Source organism: Diabrotica virgifera, chromosome 8 (genome assembly GCF_917563875.1).
Source record: "Diabrotica virgifera virgifera chromosome 8, PGI_DIABVI_V3a".
Lineage (NCBI taxonomy): Eukaryota > Metazoa > Arthropoda > Insecta > Coleoptera > Chrysomelidae > Diabrotica > Diabrotica virgifera.
This window is the reverse complement of record NC_065450.1, coordinates 47186078-47205708: the sequence shown is the minus strand read 5'-3', so window position 1 is coordinate 47205708 and position 19631 is coordinate 47186078. Positions and strand designations below refer to the sequence as shown.

Here is a 19631-nt window from a genome sequence, read left to right as displayed (position 1 = left end):
GATGAACTGCATAAACTCTCAACCGAAGAAGAAAGACTCCAACCCGTGTCCCTAACAACAATGGACCATTCTCATCTGTGGACACCACCAATATATTTCTTGGTAATTGCCCTTATCATTCTCCTGGTTTACAAATTACGAGAGTTATGGAAAAAGAAGAAAATGGAAGAAGACGAAGAAGAAGAGAATGCAGCCGATCCGGAACCAACGCCTTCAGTTTTGTTCCTCCCTCACAAAACTTCTCAAAAGGATGGAGAAATTATGGTGCAATAACCCCAGAGGTGAGCGATCGCAATCAGCAGTTTTATATTCAGCATTTTGATTTTATATAAAAGTAATATCATTGTAATTAATTTCAGTTATTTTCGATCAATTAAAAGTGAAGTATATTTGTGAAAGTTAATAAAGGGTCTTTTTAAAAAGTACCTTAGTGAGTTTAAACCTTTAAGTCGTGTTTTACGTAAGGATTTTGGTTTAAAAGCATACAAAATTCAATTAGTGCAAGATCTGAAGCCGAACGACCTTCGTAGTCGTCACCGTTTAAGTCGATGTGCGCTTGATAAACTTGAAGAAGGTTCACTGTTTTCGGAAAAAAATGTTCCGATGGGGTTCATTTTGTGTTAATGGGGACGTGAATAAACAAAATTCTCATACTTGGGGTTATGAGCAAGCAGAAGAGTTGACATTACATCCAGAAAAAACAACTGTTTGGTGTGGTTTATGAGCCGGTGGAATCTTCAATTGATGATTTTTTAAAACAGAGGCCGGCCAGAATGTTGTTGTGAATGGAGACTGTTATCCCGCCATGATAACGGACTATTTGGTGCCTGATTGAAGCTCGTGGTCTCAACGACATTGGCACCAACAAGATGGCGCCACTTGCCATACAGCCCGTGAAAGCATGAGTTTACTGCGAGAACGATTCGGTGAGCAATTTATTTCACGCTTCGGACTAGTGAATTGGCCGCCCATATCTTGTAACATCACATCTCTAGACTTTTCCTTTGGGGCTACCTAAAGTCCAAAGTCTACATGAATAAACCGACTACGATTGAGGCATTGGAGGCCTCGATTCTCTTTTCGATTGTCGTTGTCAAGTCGATTACTCGAAGTGGTAATCGAAACGTTAAATAAACTTGACTCATAAAAAACATTTTAACGTAAAATTGTGACTTATTTCCAAAAATGATAAATTGCATTAAGATGACACAAGAAAATAGCTTCAGATCAAAATCTTATCAACTTGTTAACATATATGCTTTGACAAATACATACCTCTTGCCTCCCGATAGTCTGTCATATAATGGTTTGGTAATAATTTCGTCTCTTTTTGGAGCACTAACTTCAAGTTGTTTTCGTTTTGTTTTTGATATTTTTTTCATCGTTAGCATATACGGTGGAACCTCACAACCGGATTCTTTTAAAATGTGCGCAATGCTAAAACAAATAATTACTTATAATTATTATAGTCGCAGATGTTTTCCTTTCTATCATATTATGACAGTTACAATCCATCAGACTAGATGGCGCTCTTGTGCTTTTCACTGAAATTGTGAATTTCCTAAGTCACTTCGATTCTTTTCTGGTTATGAGTTCGTATTCTACTCGGATAGCTGATGAAGCCGAAAGGCAGAAACATGCATGTATCATCCTATTGAATTACTCTAGGCTAATTAGCAAAATACAAGGAAAATTATTTACCAGCAATTTTATTGCTGGAATCAAATCTTATGATTGTATATATTAATAATCTAGCTATGCAAAGTCCGCATATAGTGTGCTACTTTTTTTATAAACAAAATGGCGCGCGAAAATCGTGTATTTTTTCAATTTTTGCTCTATAACTCCAAAGATTTTAACTTTACACCAAAAACAGCCAAATAAAAATTCACCGTAAATAAATTCTGCATAGAGACATGTTTTTCTTGATTTACTTCAACGAAAATTGTCCCCGGAAAATGCGGCTTTTTCCAACAAAATCTTTAATTTTCAACTAAAATTTTAGATAAGTAATTGTTTATCAATAATTAAATAACTTGGTAGTATAAAAGCTCTTTTCGTATAGATTATAATTCCAGAAGCTGATCGAAATTGAATGAACAGTTTAGCAACAATTGAATTGTAAATTAAAAATTTACGGTCGCTATAATAACCACAATAATTATGATACATAAGAATAACTATGATTTTTGTATAAAGACACTGTACCTATCTAATGTACTTTACAGAATTGAAATTGGACTATTTAAGCGGCCTCAGGAATATTTTAAAATTTAAACAATTTTTTGGCTTATAAACAAATAGAATATCTCGGAAAATATTAAATTAAATTAAATTATGAAAACGGTATTAAAACAAAGCGTCAGGACGCTTCTTTTAAAAGAAGAAACGTTTAATTGTAATGAGTGGTTCCTGAGACACAACCGGTCAAAGTTGACCGGCATTTACGGCAAAGATATAAACAATAGGATCATCATTTTCGAACCACCGCCTTTTTATTTGGGTCCTCTTTCTCCACACTAATTTTCATATCTTTAAAATACTCATAACATATATTATTATAATAAAAGCTATCGATATTACGAGTGAAAATTGCCAAAAATAGCAAAATTCCAATCAAAAATTAGGTTGGAGAAAATGTAATCTCAAAGTTCAAAATCGGTATACGTTAAAAAAATGCCTTTTCTCGGCTTCCCATGGAGCAATTTTCTTCATTCTTATTTTGTTCCCAAGTAACTCGAGTAGAGCCATCTAACTAACGCATTATTAAATGTCAAACTTGCTTTTGTTTTGTTATAATATATTAATTTATTTATAAGCAAAGAAAACTACGTATTTTTTCCAGTTGTAGACTTTTTTTGGATAAACTTACAACAAGTGTACCTTTTAACGTTAAAATCACAAATATTCTGATTTGAAAGCTGTATAATTATTTAAATAATCTTTATTTAAACAAATTAAAAATTTTTGTTATATGTTATGAGTATTTTAAAGATATGAAAATTGGTGTGGAGAAAGAGGACCGAAATAAAAAGGTGATGGTTCGAAAATTATGATCCTATTGTTTATATCTTTACCGTAGATGCCGGTCAACTTTGACCGGTTGTATCTCAGGAACCACTCATCACAATTAAACGTTTTTTCTTTAAAAAAAGCGTCCTGCCGTTTTTTTTTTCAATACCGTTTTCATAATTTAATTTAATTTAATTTAATATTTCCCGAGATACTATATTTGTTTATAAGCGAAAACATTGTTTATAAATTTAAAATATTCCTTAGGCCGCTTAAATAGTCCAATATCAATTCTGTAAAGTACATTAGATAGGTACAGTGTCTTTTTTATACAAAAATCATAGTTATTCTTATGTATCATAATTATTGTGGTTATTATAGCGACCGTAAATTTTTAATTTACAATTCAATTGTTGCTAAACTGTTCATTCAATTTCGATCAGCTTCTGGAATTATAATCTATACGAAAAGAGCTTTTATACTACCCAGTTATTTAATTATTGATAAACAATTACTTATCTAAAATTTTATTTGAAAAAAAGATTTTGTTGGAAAAACCTGCATTTTCCGAGGAAAATTTTCGTCGAAGTTAATCGGTAAAAACATGTCTCTATGCAGAATTTAATTACGGTGAATTTTTATTTGAGTGTTTTTGGTGTAAAGGTAAAATCTTTGGAGTTATAGAGCAAAAATTGAAAAAAACACGATTTTCGGGTGCCATTTTGTTTATAAAAAAAGTAGCACACTATCTGCGGACTTTGCATAGCTATATTATTAATATATAGAATCATAAGATTCGATTCCAGCAATTAAATTGCTGGTAAATAACTTTTCCAAAAAATGGCCTATTCTCCGATAATCTGCCCAGACTAAATACCAATTCATAACCAGAAGGAAAATGATGTGTGCTGTTAGTATGATTTATTTATTTATTTGGTATTTTCATCATAGCGTAGGCAGCGCTCTCTGCCTAAGCCAAAATGTACTTAGTACTTTAAAAGTATTTGACATATCCTTATTATACTTGGCAGTTGACAGAAAGTGTAGGTACTGTACACCCTACTAAAATATTATGTTAAATAAACCCTTCTGGTTACTACCAGAGGCGCACGGCAGGAGAAATTGAATGGTTGACCCTTCCCACATTCTACGCCACTGGCGGAATTACAATTTTGGTGCAATTTTTCGATTCTCCAATACTTTCTAAATAAATAATATACTCTTCATTCGTACCGATTGAATCATTAGTTTTCGAGATATTTGAAGTTAAAAATGAAGGGGCACAATACATTAATAGCTGTGACTTTTCATTTTTAACTTCAAATATCTCGAAAATAATGACTTTAACGTTACGAATGAAGAGTGTATTATTTACATATAAATTATTGGAAAATCTAAATATTGCCCAAAATAGCAATTCCGCCAGTGGAGTGGAATTTGGGAAGGGCAAACCATTCACTGTCCCCTGTCGTACGCCTCTGGTAGTAGCCAGAAACTTTGTTTATCACAATTTAGTATGATGTACAGTACCTACATTTTCTCTCAAGTATCAAAGGGATATGTCAAATAGTTTTAAACCACTGGAAGTGATTTGGGTTAAATCTTAATATTTAGAGGTTTAGTATCTACAACTCAGATATTGGACATTCTTTATGAATCACCTGTATATAATATTTGATTAATACAATACATACCTCCTTAAATTGACTGTGTCCTCTACAGTGAAAAACGTAATAGCTTTACCTCGCCTGCCTGCTCGTCCCGCTCGACCTATTCTATGAACGTACGATATTGCCGATGGAGGAAAATCATAATTAATAACTAAATTCACACCTTTGAAGTCTACACCTCGGGCCATGAGTTCTGTACATATTAAGACCCAGATTCGGCCCTCTCGAAAACTGCGAACTGTATTATCCCTCTGAAAAATATTATGTATTTAAAATAAATTAAATACAGGAATGGTCTAATAAAAATACCGGACTTAAACCATAAAATTTTAAATTCGAAAAAAAATGCTATAAATCACAAAACATAATCCCAAGTGAACGGCAGCTCTCGCCAGTGGCGCACAACCCCCCTACACGCGACACTATATATACACGAAATTCTCGATTTTCTAAATCTGACTAAATTGAAATCTGGGCCAAATCCCACCTTAAAGTTCAGGAAAAGACTCACTCATCCATATGTCAACCATCCAGTTTGGTCCAAGGGTGTGGATTTTACGGCCCTTCCTATTTAGGGTCTGTTTTTCGTTGTCGTTCCCAAAACTCCCAAAAATTTCGAAAATTTAAGTCCGACCTTTGCGGCTTGTGATAGTACTGATCATTACCTTTCCAACGCATGTCTAATTTTGAAAATCGGTTATACCATTTAAAAGTTACCGAGCTCAGAAATATGACTCAATTTCTATTTAAAAAAGGGAAAATGTTTGTGGATATGTATGTATGTATGTATGTATGTATGTATGTATGTACGTACGTATGTATGTATGTATGTATGTATGTATGTATGTATGTATGTATGTATGTATGTATGTATGTATGAATGTATGTGGAAAAGTTAAACCGATCTGAATTTTTTTCTGTGTTTGAAGAGGGGTCAGGGCCGATTCAGGTGTAGTTAGTAACTTTTGACCACCCATAAGCCAACTTTAGGACTTGGTAGGTACAAAACGGACAAGAAGAGACAGGAGAACCGCAAATACACCAAATCAATAGTGTTGTGTTAAGCTTTTAAATGGTATCTAAGCCGTCAGGATCAGACATACACACCGCTTAGTATAACTAAAAAAACTGAAAAACTAAACTCTATAAATAACTTATATAAATGGCTGAGGAGGCTAATAGGTCTGTAATTCTCTAAATTGGCTTTGTCTCCTGCTTTGTGTAATAGAATCATAGTAGCGTTGTTCCAGTCTGTTGGAATATTGGCGTTGTGAAGGCAGATATTGAAAAGTAGTTTAATTTTTTCAAGTAGTATATTTCCTCCAATTTTTAGTGCTTCTGATACTATTCCATCTTCACCTGGGGTTCGATTATTTTTCATTTTCTTCAGAGCCTCTTTGATTTCTGATTTTGTTATATCGGGCATTAAATCCGATCCTTGATTTAATACCCCAGTTTTTACTGTAATTGGAGGTTGCGTATTGTCATCTTTTTTTCTTGATTTGTATAACTCTGTGTAGAACTCTTCGACTATTGTTAATATTTCATCTCTGTTTGTAGTTTTTTTTTCCAGTTCTGTTTCTTAGTTTGTTGATTTCTATTTTTCCTTTTTGTACGGTTTTCTTCAAAACTTTCATGTTCTTATTTTGCTCTGTTGCTTGTTTTGTTTTTTCTACATTGTAGTTTCTTATGTCTTTTCTTATTGCCTTTGTGATAGTCTTATTTATTTGATGTAGCGCTTCTTTGCTGGAACTGTTATCTCCTTTCATCTGTCGTCTTAGTTCTATAAGGGTTTTAGCAGGTTGACTTAGTTTTTCATCTTTTTGGTTTGTTGGACAGTATTTAGTTTGAGCCTGTTGTATTGTGGTGATTATTTGCTTGTTCAATATATTAATGTCTGTTGTTGTTGTATCTTTCAATGTATCATTAATATATTTTTCGAACTCCTGAATATTAGTTGGTTTTACCCATTTCTTTGGGTGTTTCTTATTTATCATTTTGAGTCTTTCCTTTTCGATCGATATCGTTATTTTAGCTCTTACTAACCTGTGATCACTGCTTGTGCTGAACTGGTTTAACACATTTACGTCTTTAAATAATTCTTTTTTATTTGTTAAGAAATAGTCGATTTCGTTCCTTGTTTTTCCATCTGGACTTTCCCAGGTCCATCTTCTGTGTTTTTTCTTTTTAAAGAAGCTGTTCATTTGATAGATTGTTTTCCAGAAGAAAAGTTAACAGTTGTTTGCCTCTATGATTTCTGCCTTCGCTTCCAAAATTTCCCAATATTATTTCAGAGGGGTCTTCCTTGGTACCTATTTTGGCGTTGAAATCACCGCCTATTATTAAGAAGTGGCCAGGATTTTCCTTGATTGCACAGGATATTTGGTCGTAGAATATTTGGACTTCTTCATCTGAATGGCCTGTAGTAGGTGCGTACACTTGAATGAATTTTAGGATATATCTAGTGCTCATTTTGATGTTTAAGTAGACCACCCTTGTTGATATTTGGTTTATTGACACAATTCTGTTCGCAATTCTTTTGTGAATAAAGAAGCCGACTCCTCCGACTGTCGATTCCTCTTCTCCTTTGTAGTACCACAGATGGCCTGATGGAAGTGAGATAAGATTCTCTCCTTTTTTTTCTAACTTCGCTGATACCCACAATATCCCAATTCACTTTTGAAAGTTCTTCCTCCATTTCTTCGAACCTTTCTTCGGTAGAGAGCGACCGAGCATTATATGTGGCGATGTTGAGGTTTATATTTTTGACGCACTTTGAATAGGGTTGGTTTACACTGGTCGGGTTTGTGGCATTTAAACACCGTGCTTGCCTTGCATGTTGGTGAGTATTCATATTTATTCCCACGAGTAGCTGGGGATCGTTGTCGACTCCTATAGAGCCCCGCGTACAGGAACAAGGCTAATTTTCAATGGGATTTCGCCCGGTGTCCCAAGAGCATCGTTAGCGGCCGCGTGACGTGCGACCATTCAGTTTTTAGCACGATAGCTTCCACCTTAACTTACGGATTTTTTGCATCTGGTTTTCTCCATATTTTGTTGGGTAAGATGGGGAGGGAAAAAGGTGTATATGGGAAGAATCTGTAGTAGAAAGAAATATAGTGACCCGTCTGCCTTCGGAAACCTAATCGCCATTCGGGGTCGGAAAAAACAAGAGTTAGCCAAGAGAGGCTGACAGAAAACATTAAAGGCATTTCACTCAAGACAAGTTGAAGAAGAGTAAAATGTGAAGGCCCTTATGATCCGCCAGGTGCGTTTCATAAGCGTATGAGTATTGGTACGCTTTGTGTTCCCGCTCATACTTCGGGGTGTTGACTACAGACTGTATGGCTCGTCCAGCATGCCATAGCATGGAGGATAAGGTTCACGTCATTTTTACAATTTAGACACTCTAAACTCCATGGTCTGACTCCACTCCATGGTCTGACTCCATGGAGTCAGACCATGGAGTGGATGCTTACCTACCGCCTACAAGGATGCTTACCTCTAATTGGTCCGTTCGGAGCCCAGTTGTCATTACCTGCGCTATCTGAGTTGATACTTTTTATATAATCCCTTTTTTGTATTCAGTTTATATTTGAACTTCTTCAAATTCCATTAAACTACTTCACTTGATAGTGGTTCTAGCTCGACTGACAGCGCAGGTAACCTCCTTGCTATGTGCTGTCGACATCGACCGCGACTTAACTAGTAGCATCCACCGCGACCTACACCTCCACCTCGACCCACTTGTTCTGTTCTTACCCTTAGAGTGACTTGTCCCTGGCTATTCTTACTATCCTTGATTCAGACATCCTGCTTGTGTGTTGATTCCACTCTTTTTTTTGTTCTTTCCCCAGGTATTTATATTGTCTACCCCACCTACGCGTCTGATTTTCTCACTTCTTACCGTGTCTGTAGTCCTTTTCCAGTAATCCTTCTTAAAATCTTCACTTCTAAAGGTTGGTCTCCAGGTGTCTTTGTGTTTTGCTTGTGTCTGTTCCTGTTTCATATCTGGCCTAATAACTGACTTATATATTCGGTCCTTTGTTTCCACTCTTAGGTGCTTGTTTTTCCAAATTTTATCGTTTAGATACCCGGCCGTTCTACTGGCTTTAATTATTTGGTCTTTTGCCTCTTCGATATTGTTGTCGGCTGATAGATTAATTCCCAGGTATTAGAAAGTCATTACTTGTTGTATAATTTGATTGTCAACTTCAATTTGCATCTTATTGGTTCTTTGGCTATTACTAGCTTTTTTATTTTTTGGGCTGATCTTTTCATATTCCATTCTTTTGCACAAATCTTTACAGTACAGTAATTTTTGTAGGCTGTCTTCGCACTCTGCTGCTATCACGAAGTCATCACCGTAACCGACTATTTTTATATCTCTATCGCCCATTTTGTAACCTCTTTCTTTCTTCACTTGTTTTATTAGTGCATCCAATATTATGTTATAAACCGTAACTAATATTTGAGTGTTTTTATTATTTAAGATAATTTTCTTAAAATGACCGAAGAGAGTTTTTCGAAATGTCAGTCTGATAATTTACCCATTGTAAATATGTTTATGGTGGCCACATATTTTCAAAAGGGTGAAAATTTTTCCGTGGGAGAAATTCGGGGAGTTAAAGCAGATAAGTAAGTACATAATATGTACAGTCGGAAAAATAAAAGAATACCCATGAACGAACATATAAAACACGCTGTATTTTCCTGTCACCGTGTCACACAAAAAATTGGCCAGCGAAAGTACATGTAATAATTATTGTTACATGTACTTGCACTGGACAATTTCCTTTGTGATACGGTGACAGGAAAATACAGCGTGTTTTATATGTTCGTTCATGGGTATTCTTTCATTTTTCCGACTGTATATTTTCCTCCTTTTATACCTATTAATTTTATTCTGATTATCATTCTCATAAGTATTTAATGATAAAACTTAGTAGGTACTTTATGCCAAGTATAGCGTCAATATTATATTTGTATGCTATTGTGTTTAAATTGAACCAAATTAACCTATTTATCGTTTGCATCTTATTTATCCTTCCTTTTCTTCAAAAACTGTATCAAACTCCAATCTCAGCAGACTGGTATATACACACACCGGCAAAATTAGCCGAACACGTTAAAAATGGGACATGTTTGATGTCTCGTATTTCATAAACCAGTTGTCCGATTTAAGAGATTCTTTTAGTATGTTATAGCCTTATTATTTAAGAATATCGTTGTAATAATATTGTTGCGAAACAGGTAAATACCATTTTATACCGGGTGTACCAATCATACTGTGTTTTTTTCTTAAAGTTTGGAACACCCTGTGGAATATTATGGCATATGTAAAATATTAGAATTAATGCTCGATTGTAGACTTAGGCTTGCTTAACATTTTTCTTTTCGATTCATTTACTTATGTGAGATAATAAAAAAGTTATGTGCGTTAACAACTATCCATGTTTTTCATCAATAAATCCTCATAGTAGGGGAGGAAAGTATACTAAATTTGCAGTTACTCGAGCGTTATGAGGACCTATTGGATTGTGAAGAGTATGTGCTAAAATCAGAAAAAGGTTAAGTTACGTTTTCCATAAAGTGGGAGACTTTTCATTTTTTAATTTAATTTTCCATTTGAAACAAACATTTTTCTCCGATTATAGCGCTATCTATCCATAATTCGAAAAAATATGTCGAATAAAAGTTGCTTATTTTTACGTAAAGAATCCGAATCTGCAATAAAAATAGGGGGCTCCTATTCCCCACCTCCGTGGGGGCTTGTGACACCCCACGGAGAGAGGTGGGGGGTAAATTAAAAATTATAAATACGAACCCTGCGATATTTTGCGAAATGAACATCAGATCGTAAAACTGCAAAATACACCCATTCAATATTTTTCAAAAATCTACCGAATGGCACCAAACACGACCCCCCACGGAGGTGGGGTGGGGGGTTACATTAAAATATTAAATAGGAGCTCCCAATTTTTATTGCAGATTTGGATCCTTGACGTAAAAATAAGCAACTTTTATTCGCAACATTTTTTCCTATCATAGATAAATGGCGCTATAATCGGAAAAAACGATTGGTGGAAATGGAAAATTAAATTGAAAAATGGAGAGTCCCACACTTTATGGAAAACTTAACTTAACTTTTTTTGGTTGTAGCACCCACTCTTCACAATCCACTCCAGGTCCCAAGAACGCTCGAGTAATTGCAAATTTAGCATACTTTTCTCCCCTACTATGAGGATGTATTGATAAAAAACATGGTTAGGTGTTAAAGCACATAACTTTTTTATTTTCCAACATAAGCAAATAAATCAAAAAAGAAAATGTTAAGAAAGCATAATTCTACAATCAAGTTCTAATTTTAATATTTTATATATGCTGGAATATTCCACCGGGTGTTCCGAATTTTAAGAAAAAACACAGTATGCTTGTTACACCCGGTATAAAATGACATTTACCTGTCTAGCAACAATATTATTACAACGATATTCTTAAATAATAAGGCTATAACATACTAAAAGAATCACTCAAATCGGACCACTGGTTTATGAAATATGTACGAGACATCAAACATGTCCCATTTTTAACGTGTTCGGCTAATTTTGCCGGTGTGTGTATTATTACATTAGACTCGAGAAATGTCATGATAAAATATAATGATATGACGTCACAACTGTTCGCGCGCTTTTTAGACCGTTTTAAATGATTTAAATACACAGAAGATTTTAAATTTGCGGAAAACAAAGAAAGGTTTTAAATACAATTAAAATTAAAGAACTGCAATATCTGGGACATATCAGAAGGCGTCTCCTGGTTAAACAATTTGAGAATTTGGTTTAACTGCACTTCTGCTGATCTCTTAGAGCGGCGGTATCGAAAGTGCGAATTGCCATGATGGTTGCCGACCTTCTTAGAGGAGATGGCACATGAAGAAGAACATAGTTTTTAATTCCAAACAACTTTTCATAATAACAATTTTCAATATTATGAAAAATAAAGGTATTTTACTCTGGAACGAAATTCATATTTTTTGACATACCTCGTACAATATAGATAAAATCAAATATAGGATGGTTGAATCGTAGGCTTTAGACCATGCAGAACTTTTTTTTCGTAAGATTAAAAATAAAAAAGTTTCCCATAATATATGTGTCCAATTTAAGTAGACACGCTGTATATAATATATACATAAATATAATATACACAATTCGCGGTGTGCAAGTACTTGGAAGGGAAACGAGAAACGACCGTGCGCGAGCCGCGGAGAAATATTGCAACTATCTTAAATAATTCATATTGTCAATTGAAATTGTCAAATTGACGTATATTTCATACCTTCTGTCATTGAAGCAGAAAAATTATATATTGCTCCACAATATTGATATGATATGCAATTATTATATAAAGGTAAATTTAATTAATTGTATTTTGCTTGCAGTACTGCATTTTAACAATTGTTTACAATTATGTTACAATTGTTTACGTTTGCATAACGTAACCTGCATCTTATTTTTTCTTCTTATTATTTTTTTGGACTATGGCCTTGACAATTATCCAGCAACCAGGACTAATATAATTGGCCAATATAATTAAAAGTGCGAATAAAAGTACAGAGCGTAGAAATAGAGGTCGCTTTGCCGAACTTGCACGGTCCCAATACATATCATTGTGTATCTATGTGTCAAACGAAACAAAAACTTGCATCTCGGGATAGCATTTAGGGTCCTGATTACAAGCGTTTATAGCCGACGTCACACGCTAGTTTGAAATCATGTATGAAATTTTCATTTGCATTTTTACGTACATTAGGTTTATTGCGTTTTTAGCAGTGTCTGAATTGTAGAATTATATCGCTCTCTAAAATTGCTAAAAGACCATAAATTGCTGCCCCGAGATGCAAGTTGACTTTGAGGTCGGTTATCTCGAAGATGGTTTGAGATATCAAAATGCTGTTTTCTGATTTGGATTCAGAAGACACGACTACATAGGAATCCACGGGAACAGACTTTGCGAATTTATAAACGAAAACAAAATTTTTGTTGAAAATCTTACCTGCAACTGTGTCCTATCCGAATGTATGGCATCTACATTAATTCCATCATAAATAAGTTCATTAAACAAATGCTGTGCTCTTTCTTTACTCTGAACAAACACAAGAACCGGAGGACTCAAGCCTTTTCTAACTAAGTCTCTAAACGCCAATAATTTCCCTTGCTCGTTCCCTACAAACAGCAACTCCTGGTCTACTAACTCTGTTGCAGCATTCCTAAAATAAAATAAAATATAAGCGAGTATAAGCTGTTCTATTACTTTTGTAACTGTTGCATACAAGAAACAGTGAGAGAAATAAAAGAACAACACCTGAAGAAAGATACAGAGAAACGAAACTCATGGATGATCGACGAAATACTTGAACTTATGGATCAGAGAAAAAAAACAAAGAAAATCTCAAAGAATATAAGAGAATGCATACCATCGTCAGAAGAAAGATAAGAGAAGCCAAAGAGAAACAAAAAACAGAACAATGTAAAGAAATAGAGGAGTATCAGAGTCGATATGATGACTTCAATGTCCATCGAAAGGTGAATGAAATAGCTGGGAAGTTCCGAAAACGCAACAGCGGAAAAATAACAGATGCAAGAATCTTGCCATAACTAAAGAAGATACAAAGAAAGTATGGGAAGATTACTTGGGAAACTTTTCCACGACCTTAGAACAGGACAAGAAGCCACCATTGAAGAGAATTCAGGTCTTGAAATCCTACCAGAAGAAGTAACGGCAGCCGTCAGACAAATGAAGGATGGAAAGGCACCGGGACTTGATGAAATTCCTGTTGAACTGCTGAAGCTATTAGATGCAAAACAAATAAAAATAATAGCTAAAATATTTAATGACATATACAAGGCAGGAAAAATACCAGCAGAGTGGCTCAAATCTGAGTTCGTACCGTTGCCCAAAAAACCAGGAGCAAAAGTTTGTAAAGACTATATGACCATAAACCTAATGAGCCATCTGCTAAAGCTGTTTTTAAAAGTCATCCACAATAGAATTTACTGAAAATGTGAAGACCAAATTGCGCCCAATCAGTTTGGATTTGTGAACGCCGTTGGTACGAGGGAGGCTTTATTTAGTATAAAGTGCAGGTATTGTTTCAGAAATGAAGAGATGTCAGCTGTGATCTTTTTACATGCCTGATTGACTACAAGAAGGCTTTCGATAGAGTCAGGCATAAACAAATGATGGAAGTGCTGAAGAGGACAGGGATTGACGGAAGAGACCTGAAAATAATAGCTAACCTGTATTGGAATCAATCAGCAGTGCTCCGAATAGATGGAGAATATACAGATCAGGTCAAAATCTTAAGAAGAGTAAGACAGGGATGCATAATTTCACCGCTGATATTTAATCCGAATAGATGGAGAATATACAGATCAGGTCAAAATCTTTAGAAGAGTAAAACAGGGATGCATAATTTCACCGCTGATATTCAATCTGTACTCAGAGCACATTTTTGAAGAGGCTATAAAAGATATTGATGAGGACATCTCAATAAATGGAGTCAAGCTCAGTAACCTGCGGTATACAGATGATACAATAGTGTTTTCCAATACCATAGCAGGGCTGCAAAACTTAATGAACAAAATAACGGAAACAAGTAGAACATAATATGGACTAGATATAAACACCAGCCAAACCAAGATAATGATCATCAGCAAGCAAAACATAACTGGAGCAAATCTGTATGTGAACCAGATGAGAATTAAACGTGTCTCACAATACAACTACTTGGGAACTAAATTTAATGAAAAATTCCTCTTGGTAAAAGGTATATTAATTTAAAAAGCAAAAGACCTCTGGAAGGTCTACAAATATAAAAACAAAACGTTTTAGCTCTGTAACAAGAGCATCATCAGTGTTACAAGTACATGGTGAGCCACCCAAAAATACAAAGGTTAAAACCTTACAAAAATAGACTAAACGTCTTATATAAATGTAAACATGGTAAAATCCAAAGGATGGATATAATTCCTATGGATACGGCCCTAGGGCAACATATGACTCCCACACGTGGTAAGTGGGTTACTAGGTAATGGTTTTATTGGTATGGTATGGTATTAGGTTTGATGTAATTAATTATTACCTAATAACCCACTTACCACGTGTGGGAGTCATATGTTTCCCTAGGGCCGTATCCATAGGAATTATATCCATCCTTTGGAATTTACCAGTTTATTTGGAATTTACATTTATGTAAGACTTGTGGCTCACCATGTTCTTGTAACACTGATGATGCTCTTGTTACAGAGCGAAAACGTTTTGTTTTTATATTTGTAGACCTTCCAGGGGCTTTTTAAATTAATATACCTTTTACCAAGAGGAATGTTTCATTAAATTTACTTGTAATTAATGGTATACAGCCAGCTACAGGAAATTCTTCCTTGTGGATTACTTGAAAACTATAATCAATGAGTCGTGGGACAATACTCAAGAGATTAGATGTCGCATCGGAAAGGCAAGAAGTGCATTTTTGACTATGAGCTCTGTGTTCAAGAGCCATGGCCTCACCCTAAAAGCAAAAATAAGGCTCCTTAATGTTACGTGGACTCAGTGCTTCTATACGGAGTAGAAACGTGGACATTGAAGACAGAAACTCTATCGAAACTTCAGGCCTTTGAACTACGGTTGTACAGAAGGATCCTGAAGATACCATGGACAGACAAAGTCACCAATGAAGAAGTACTACGGAGGATGAACACAACCGCAGATTTAGTCAACATCGTGAAGGGCCGTAAGCTGCAGTACTTGGGACATATAATGAAAAATCAAGGCAGATACGAGCTACTCCAATGCATTTTCAAGGTAAAATTGAAGGAAAAGGGCCCCAGGACGAAGAAGAATATCCTGGCTTGCTAATCTGAGAGCATGGTATAGAAAGACCTCAACACAACTATTCTGTATAGCAACAAACTAAGTCGTCATAGCCAGAATGATCGCCAACGTGCGGAACGGACAGGCACCCTAAGAAGAAGGTTCTTGAACTCGTAAGTGGAGCCTAGAGCTTCAGTGTAAACGCGCCATCGGGTTCTATTTTGCGCTAAGGCCTTCAACTCATTTCAAGACTTTCCTTGCCTCTTATCTCGTCCATGATGGATCTTCTCCAAGTTTGTGTTGGGCGACCTCTTTTTCCTTGGGAATTGCACTCTAGGACAGTCTTTGCAATACTGGAACTATTTTTTCGGAGTGTGTGACCGATATCCAACCCCACTTTCTGGACTTTATTTCATTACCCTCATTATTATTTCATTTACAACCCTCACACATCAGATCATTTGGCTCAGATAGTTAGATTTGAGATCGGTGGAGTGCCTTCGGTAAGTATTAAAAAACGTCAGTTTAATGCAGAAAACAAACAACATTTCAAATTCTTGTTAAGTCAGGTGAATTGGTCAAATCTCTTTGCATGTCATTCTTCACAAATAGACAGCCAATGGGAAGAATTTAAAAACATTATAGAAACATTATTTCAGCAATGTTTTCCTATAAAAATATTTAATAGCAAAAATCGTAAAGAGAGTTGGACAAGTGCACCAGAGGTTACTTCCTGTAAATCACGGCTGGATAATTTGTTCACTTTAAGTGCCAATAATGAGCTGTATCGAGAGGACTATAGGGCTGAAAAGCGTAGATATAATAAACTTTTGGTTGAGTCTCGAAAAAACTTTTATCATAAAAGGTTGGAAACTAGTGATAACAAGTCTAAAGTCTCATGGCAAATAATCAAAGAAATTAAAGGGAACTCAAAAAGCTCCAATGTTCTGGGCTTACAAGGTGAGTCAAATGATCTATCCAATGAAATCAACACTTTTATGGCAAATGCAGCTATAAATGCAGTCAATAAAATCAAGCCGGTAGAAAACTTCAATTTGGCTTCAGAAATGGACTGGGAACCCGGGACGCACTCTTTGCACTAGATGTGTTATTGCAGAAATGCCGAGATCAAAGGAAAGATGTCTTTGCTGTATTTATTGACTATGAGAAGGCCTTTGATCGAGTACAACATCACAAATTAATTAAAATATTAAAGGATAAAGGAGTTGATAGTCAAGATGTACGAATCATAGAAAAATTATACTGGCGTCAAACAGCGACAGCTTGCATAAATGGAAAATCAACAGAAATATGCAAAATACAAAGAGGTATCAGACAGGGTTGTATACTGTCCCCACTGTTATTCAATTTATATTCAGATAGAATATTTAAGGAAGCGCTGCATAATTTGGAATGGGGTGTGAAAGTTAATGGAATTCTGATAAATACAATCAGATATGCAGACGATACAGTTATTTTAAGTGATGATATAAATGGCCATTGACACAGTGGGAAGAGAGTTTGGCCTAAATATAAACTGTTCAAAAACAAAATACATGGTATTTAGCCGTTTGACCCATCAAGATTCACGGTTATATGTTGATGGTCATATAATTCAAAGAGTACCCAGTTTTAAATATCTTGGTTGCCATATTACTGAACAACTAGATCCAGATAAAGAGATAAAATGTAGAATCGAGATAGCCCGCACGACATTTTTAAAAATGAGGTCATTCTTCTGTAATGATACCTTGCAACTTCAACTTCGAAAGCGCATGATTAAATGCTACATTTGGTCAGTCCTCTTGTATGGTGTCGAAGCATGGACATTAAAAATATCCACCATTAACCGTTTGGAGGCCTTTAAAATGTGGCTGCACAGACGTATACTGAAAATACCATGGACGGCTATGCTGACAAATGTGGCAGTCCTTAAGAGAGCAAATGCTACCCGCGAGCTGCTTGATAATATCAAATATAGAAAGATGGCCTATTTTGGACACGTAGTAAGGGGAGACCGGTATAATATTCTTCAACTTATTATGACGGGTAAAATCGAAGGACGCAGAGGAATTGGTAGAAAGCAGGCCTCTTGGTTAAAGAATATCCGGGAGTGGACAGGAATAAAGAAAGCAGAACACCTATTTAGAATAGCTCGAGACAGAGACAGTTTCGCCATGTTAATCGCCAACGTCAAGAGGACTTGATAGGGCACGTTAAGAAGAAGAAGAAAACTTCAGCATTAATATCAGCACTGTCTCAGAAAGTATGTTTTTGTTTTCTGTTTCTGAAACTGAAATTCTAAAAATAATTCAAAATCTAAAAAATAAACATAGCTCTGGTCATGATGGAATTTCCACAAATATCATTAAGTATGTTGCACATGAATTAAGTTATCCTCTAACTTATATTATAAATAATTCCTTCGCATATGGCTACTTTCCACAAAATTTAAAGATAGCTTTGGTGAAACCACTGCACAAGAAAGGTGATCCAACTAAAGTGGAAAATTATCGACCCATCAGTCTTCTCTCATCCTTCTCTAAGATTTTTGAAAAAGCTATGTATAATAGACTTGAAAATTTCTTCGGGTCAAAAAATCTTCTCAAACAAACACAGCATGGTTTCCTAAAGGACAAATCAACTGATACAGCTATACGCTCTGAGCTTCGCTGGTGGCGCTCCTAGCGGATTACTAATTCAACTTTCACCGGTAATTTTTAAATTTATTATTTAATTGTTATCGCTTAATATTTACAACGCAAAAAAGTAATTAAATTGTAATCGATTTTTTTTTAAGATTTTGCTAATCATTTTGACGTTCTATTGATAAAATATGAATTTCTTAGTTCGGATACTTTCACAATTATCGTGTAGATGGCGCTAAGATTATTAGAATAATTTATAATTACATATTACGGAACAGTAAAAAAACTTAAATTCAGTATTTAAAACGTAAGTATATTTAAGGTAAAAATATATACCACAGCTTTGACCAACTAATATTTTTTATAATTAATGTTTTTAATTTTAATTTTAAATTACTCACTTTGACATTTATGTCAAATTTCCGGTAAAGGTTTACAGACTTGTCACTACTGGCGCTCGCGAATTTGTAAATATCCCCTCTACGTACGAGCTCACAGCGTATATTTGACTTACTAAAATATACGCTGACGTTACTAAAATACTTGAAAACTTGGAACTAAAAAACAAAACACTAGGAGCTTTTCTAGATCTGTCAAAAGCATTTGACAGTTTAGATCATCAAATACTGTTGATCAAACTTGACAAGTACGGAATACGAGGCCCAGCTTTACGTTGGATAGAGTCATTTATCACAGGAAGGTCACAGAGAGTTTGTCTGGAAACTAATGGTGAGAGAACACTCTCAGAAGCACTGAATCTCGAGTTGGGAGTACCCCAGGGAAGTGTTCTTGGACCTTTTTTATTTCTTGTATACATCAATGATCTTGCTGAATCTGTAACAGATGAATCATCTAGCCTTATTAATTTCGCAGATGACTCAAATTATCTGATTTGGGCCAAAACTGTTGAAGAGTTGCTCTTGAAAACAGGTGAAAATCTGGAGAGGGCTGAGAGATGGTTTGCTGGGAATAAATTATTGTTGAACTGTGATAAGACTGTCTTCATCTATTTTAGAACCATTCAGTCTCGAGGTCCGATCACGAATATGGTAAATATTCAATCAGACCACATAGAAACATCCAACTCTGTCAAATTCCTGGGTATCTACATTGACCAATATCTGCAGTGGGATGTACACCTATTGTAGTTATGTAAAAAACTGAACTCTGCATGCTACTCAATAAGAGTGCTTAAAGAGTACTTACAGCAGGATACTCTTCTTACTGTTTATTATGCTAACTTTTATTCTCAACTACGTTATGGAATCATGTTCTGGGGAAATGCAGTGGCAACATCAGAGCTTCTTATCATTCAGAAAAAAGTAATACGGATTATTCTTGGGATGAAAATCAAGGACTCATGCAGGGGGAAATTTAAACTACTAAATATACTTACTTTTCCAGCCATCTACATTTATGAATGTTT

At 35.2% G+C, this 19631-nt stretch overlaps 1 protein-coding gene across 1 annotated transcript in view; it reads right to left on the bottom strand.

Moving 5' to 3' along the window:
- The window catches only part of LOC126889955 (probable ATP-dependent RNA helicase DDX52), a 50550-nt gene that overhangs the window by 16201 nt on the left and 14718 nt on the right, over window positions 1-19631 (bottom strand). The window contains exons 7-9 of the mRNA XM_050658726.1: window positions 12741-12954; window positions 4707-4933; window positions 1276-1437 (exon numbers count right to left, since the gene is read on the bottom strand). Of these exons, the coding sequence (XP_050514683.1) occupies window positions 1276-1437; window positions 4707-4933; window positions 12741-12954 (603 nt within the window). The remainder of the gene's footprint in view (window positions 1-1275; window positions 1438-4706; window positions 4934-12740; window positions 12955-19631) is intronic.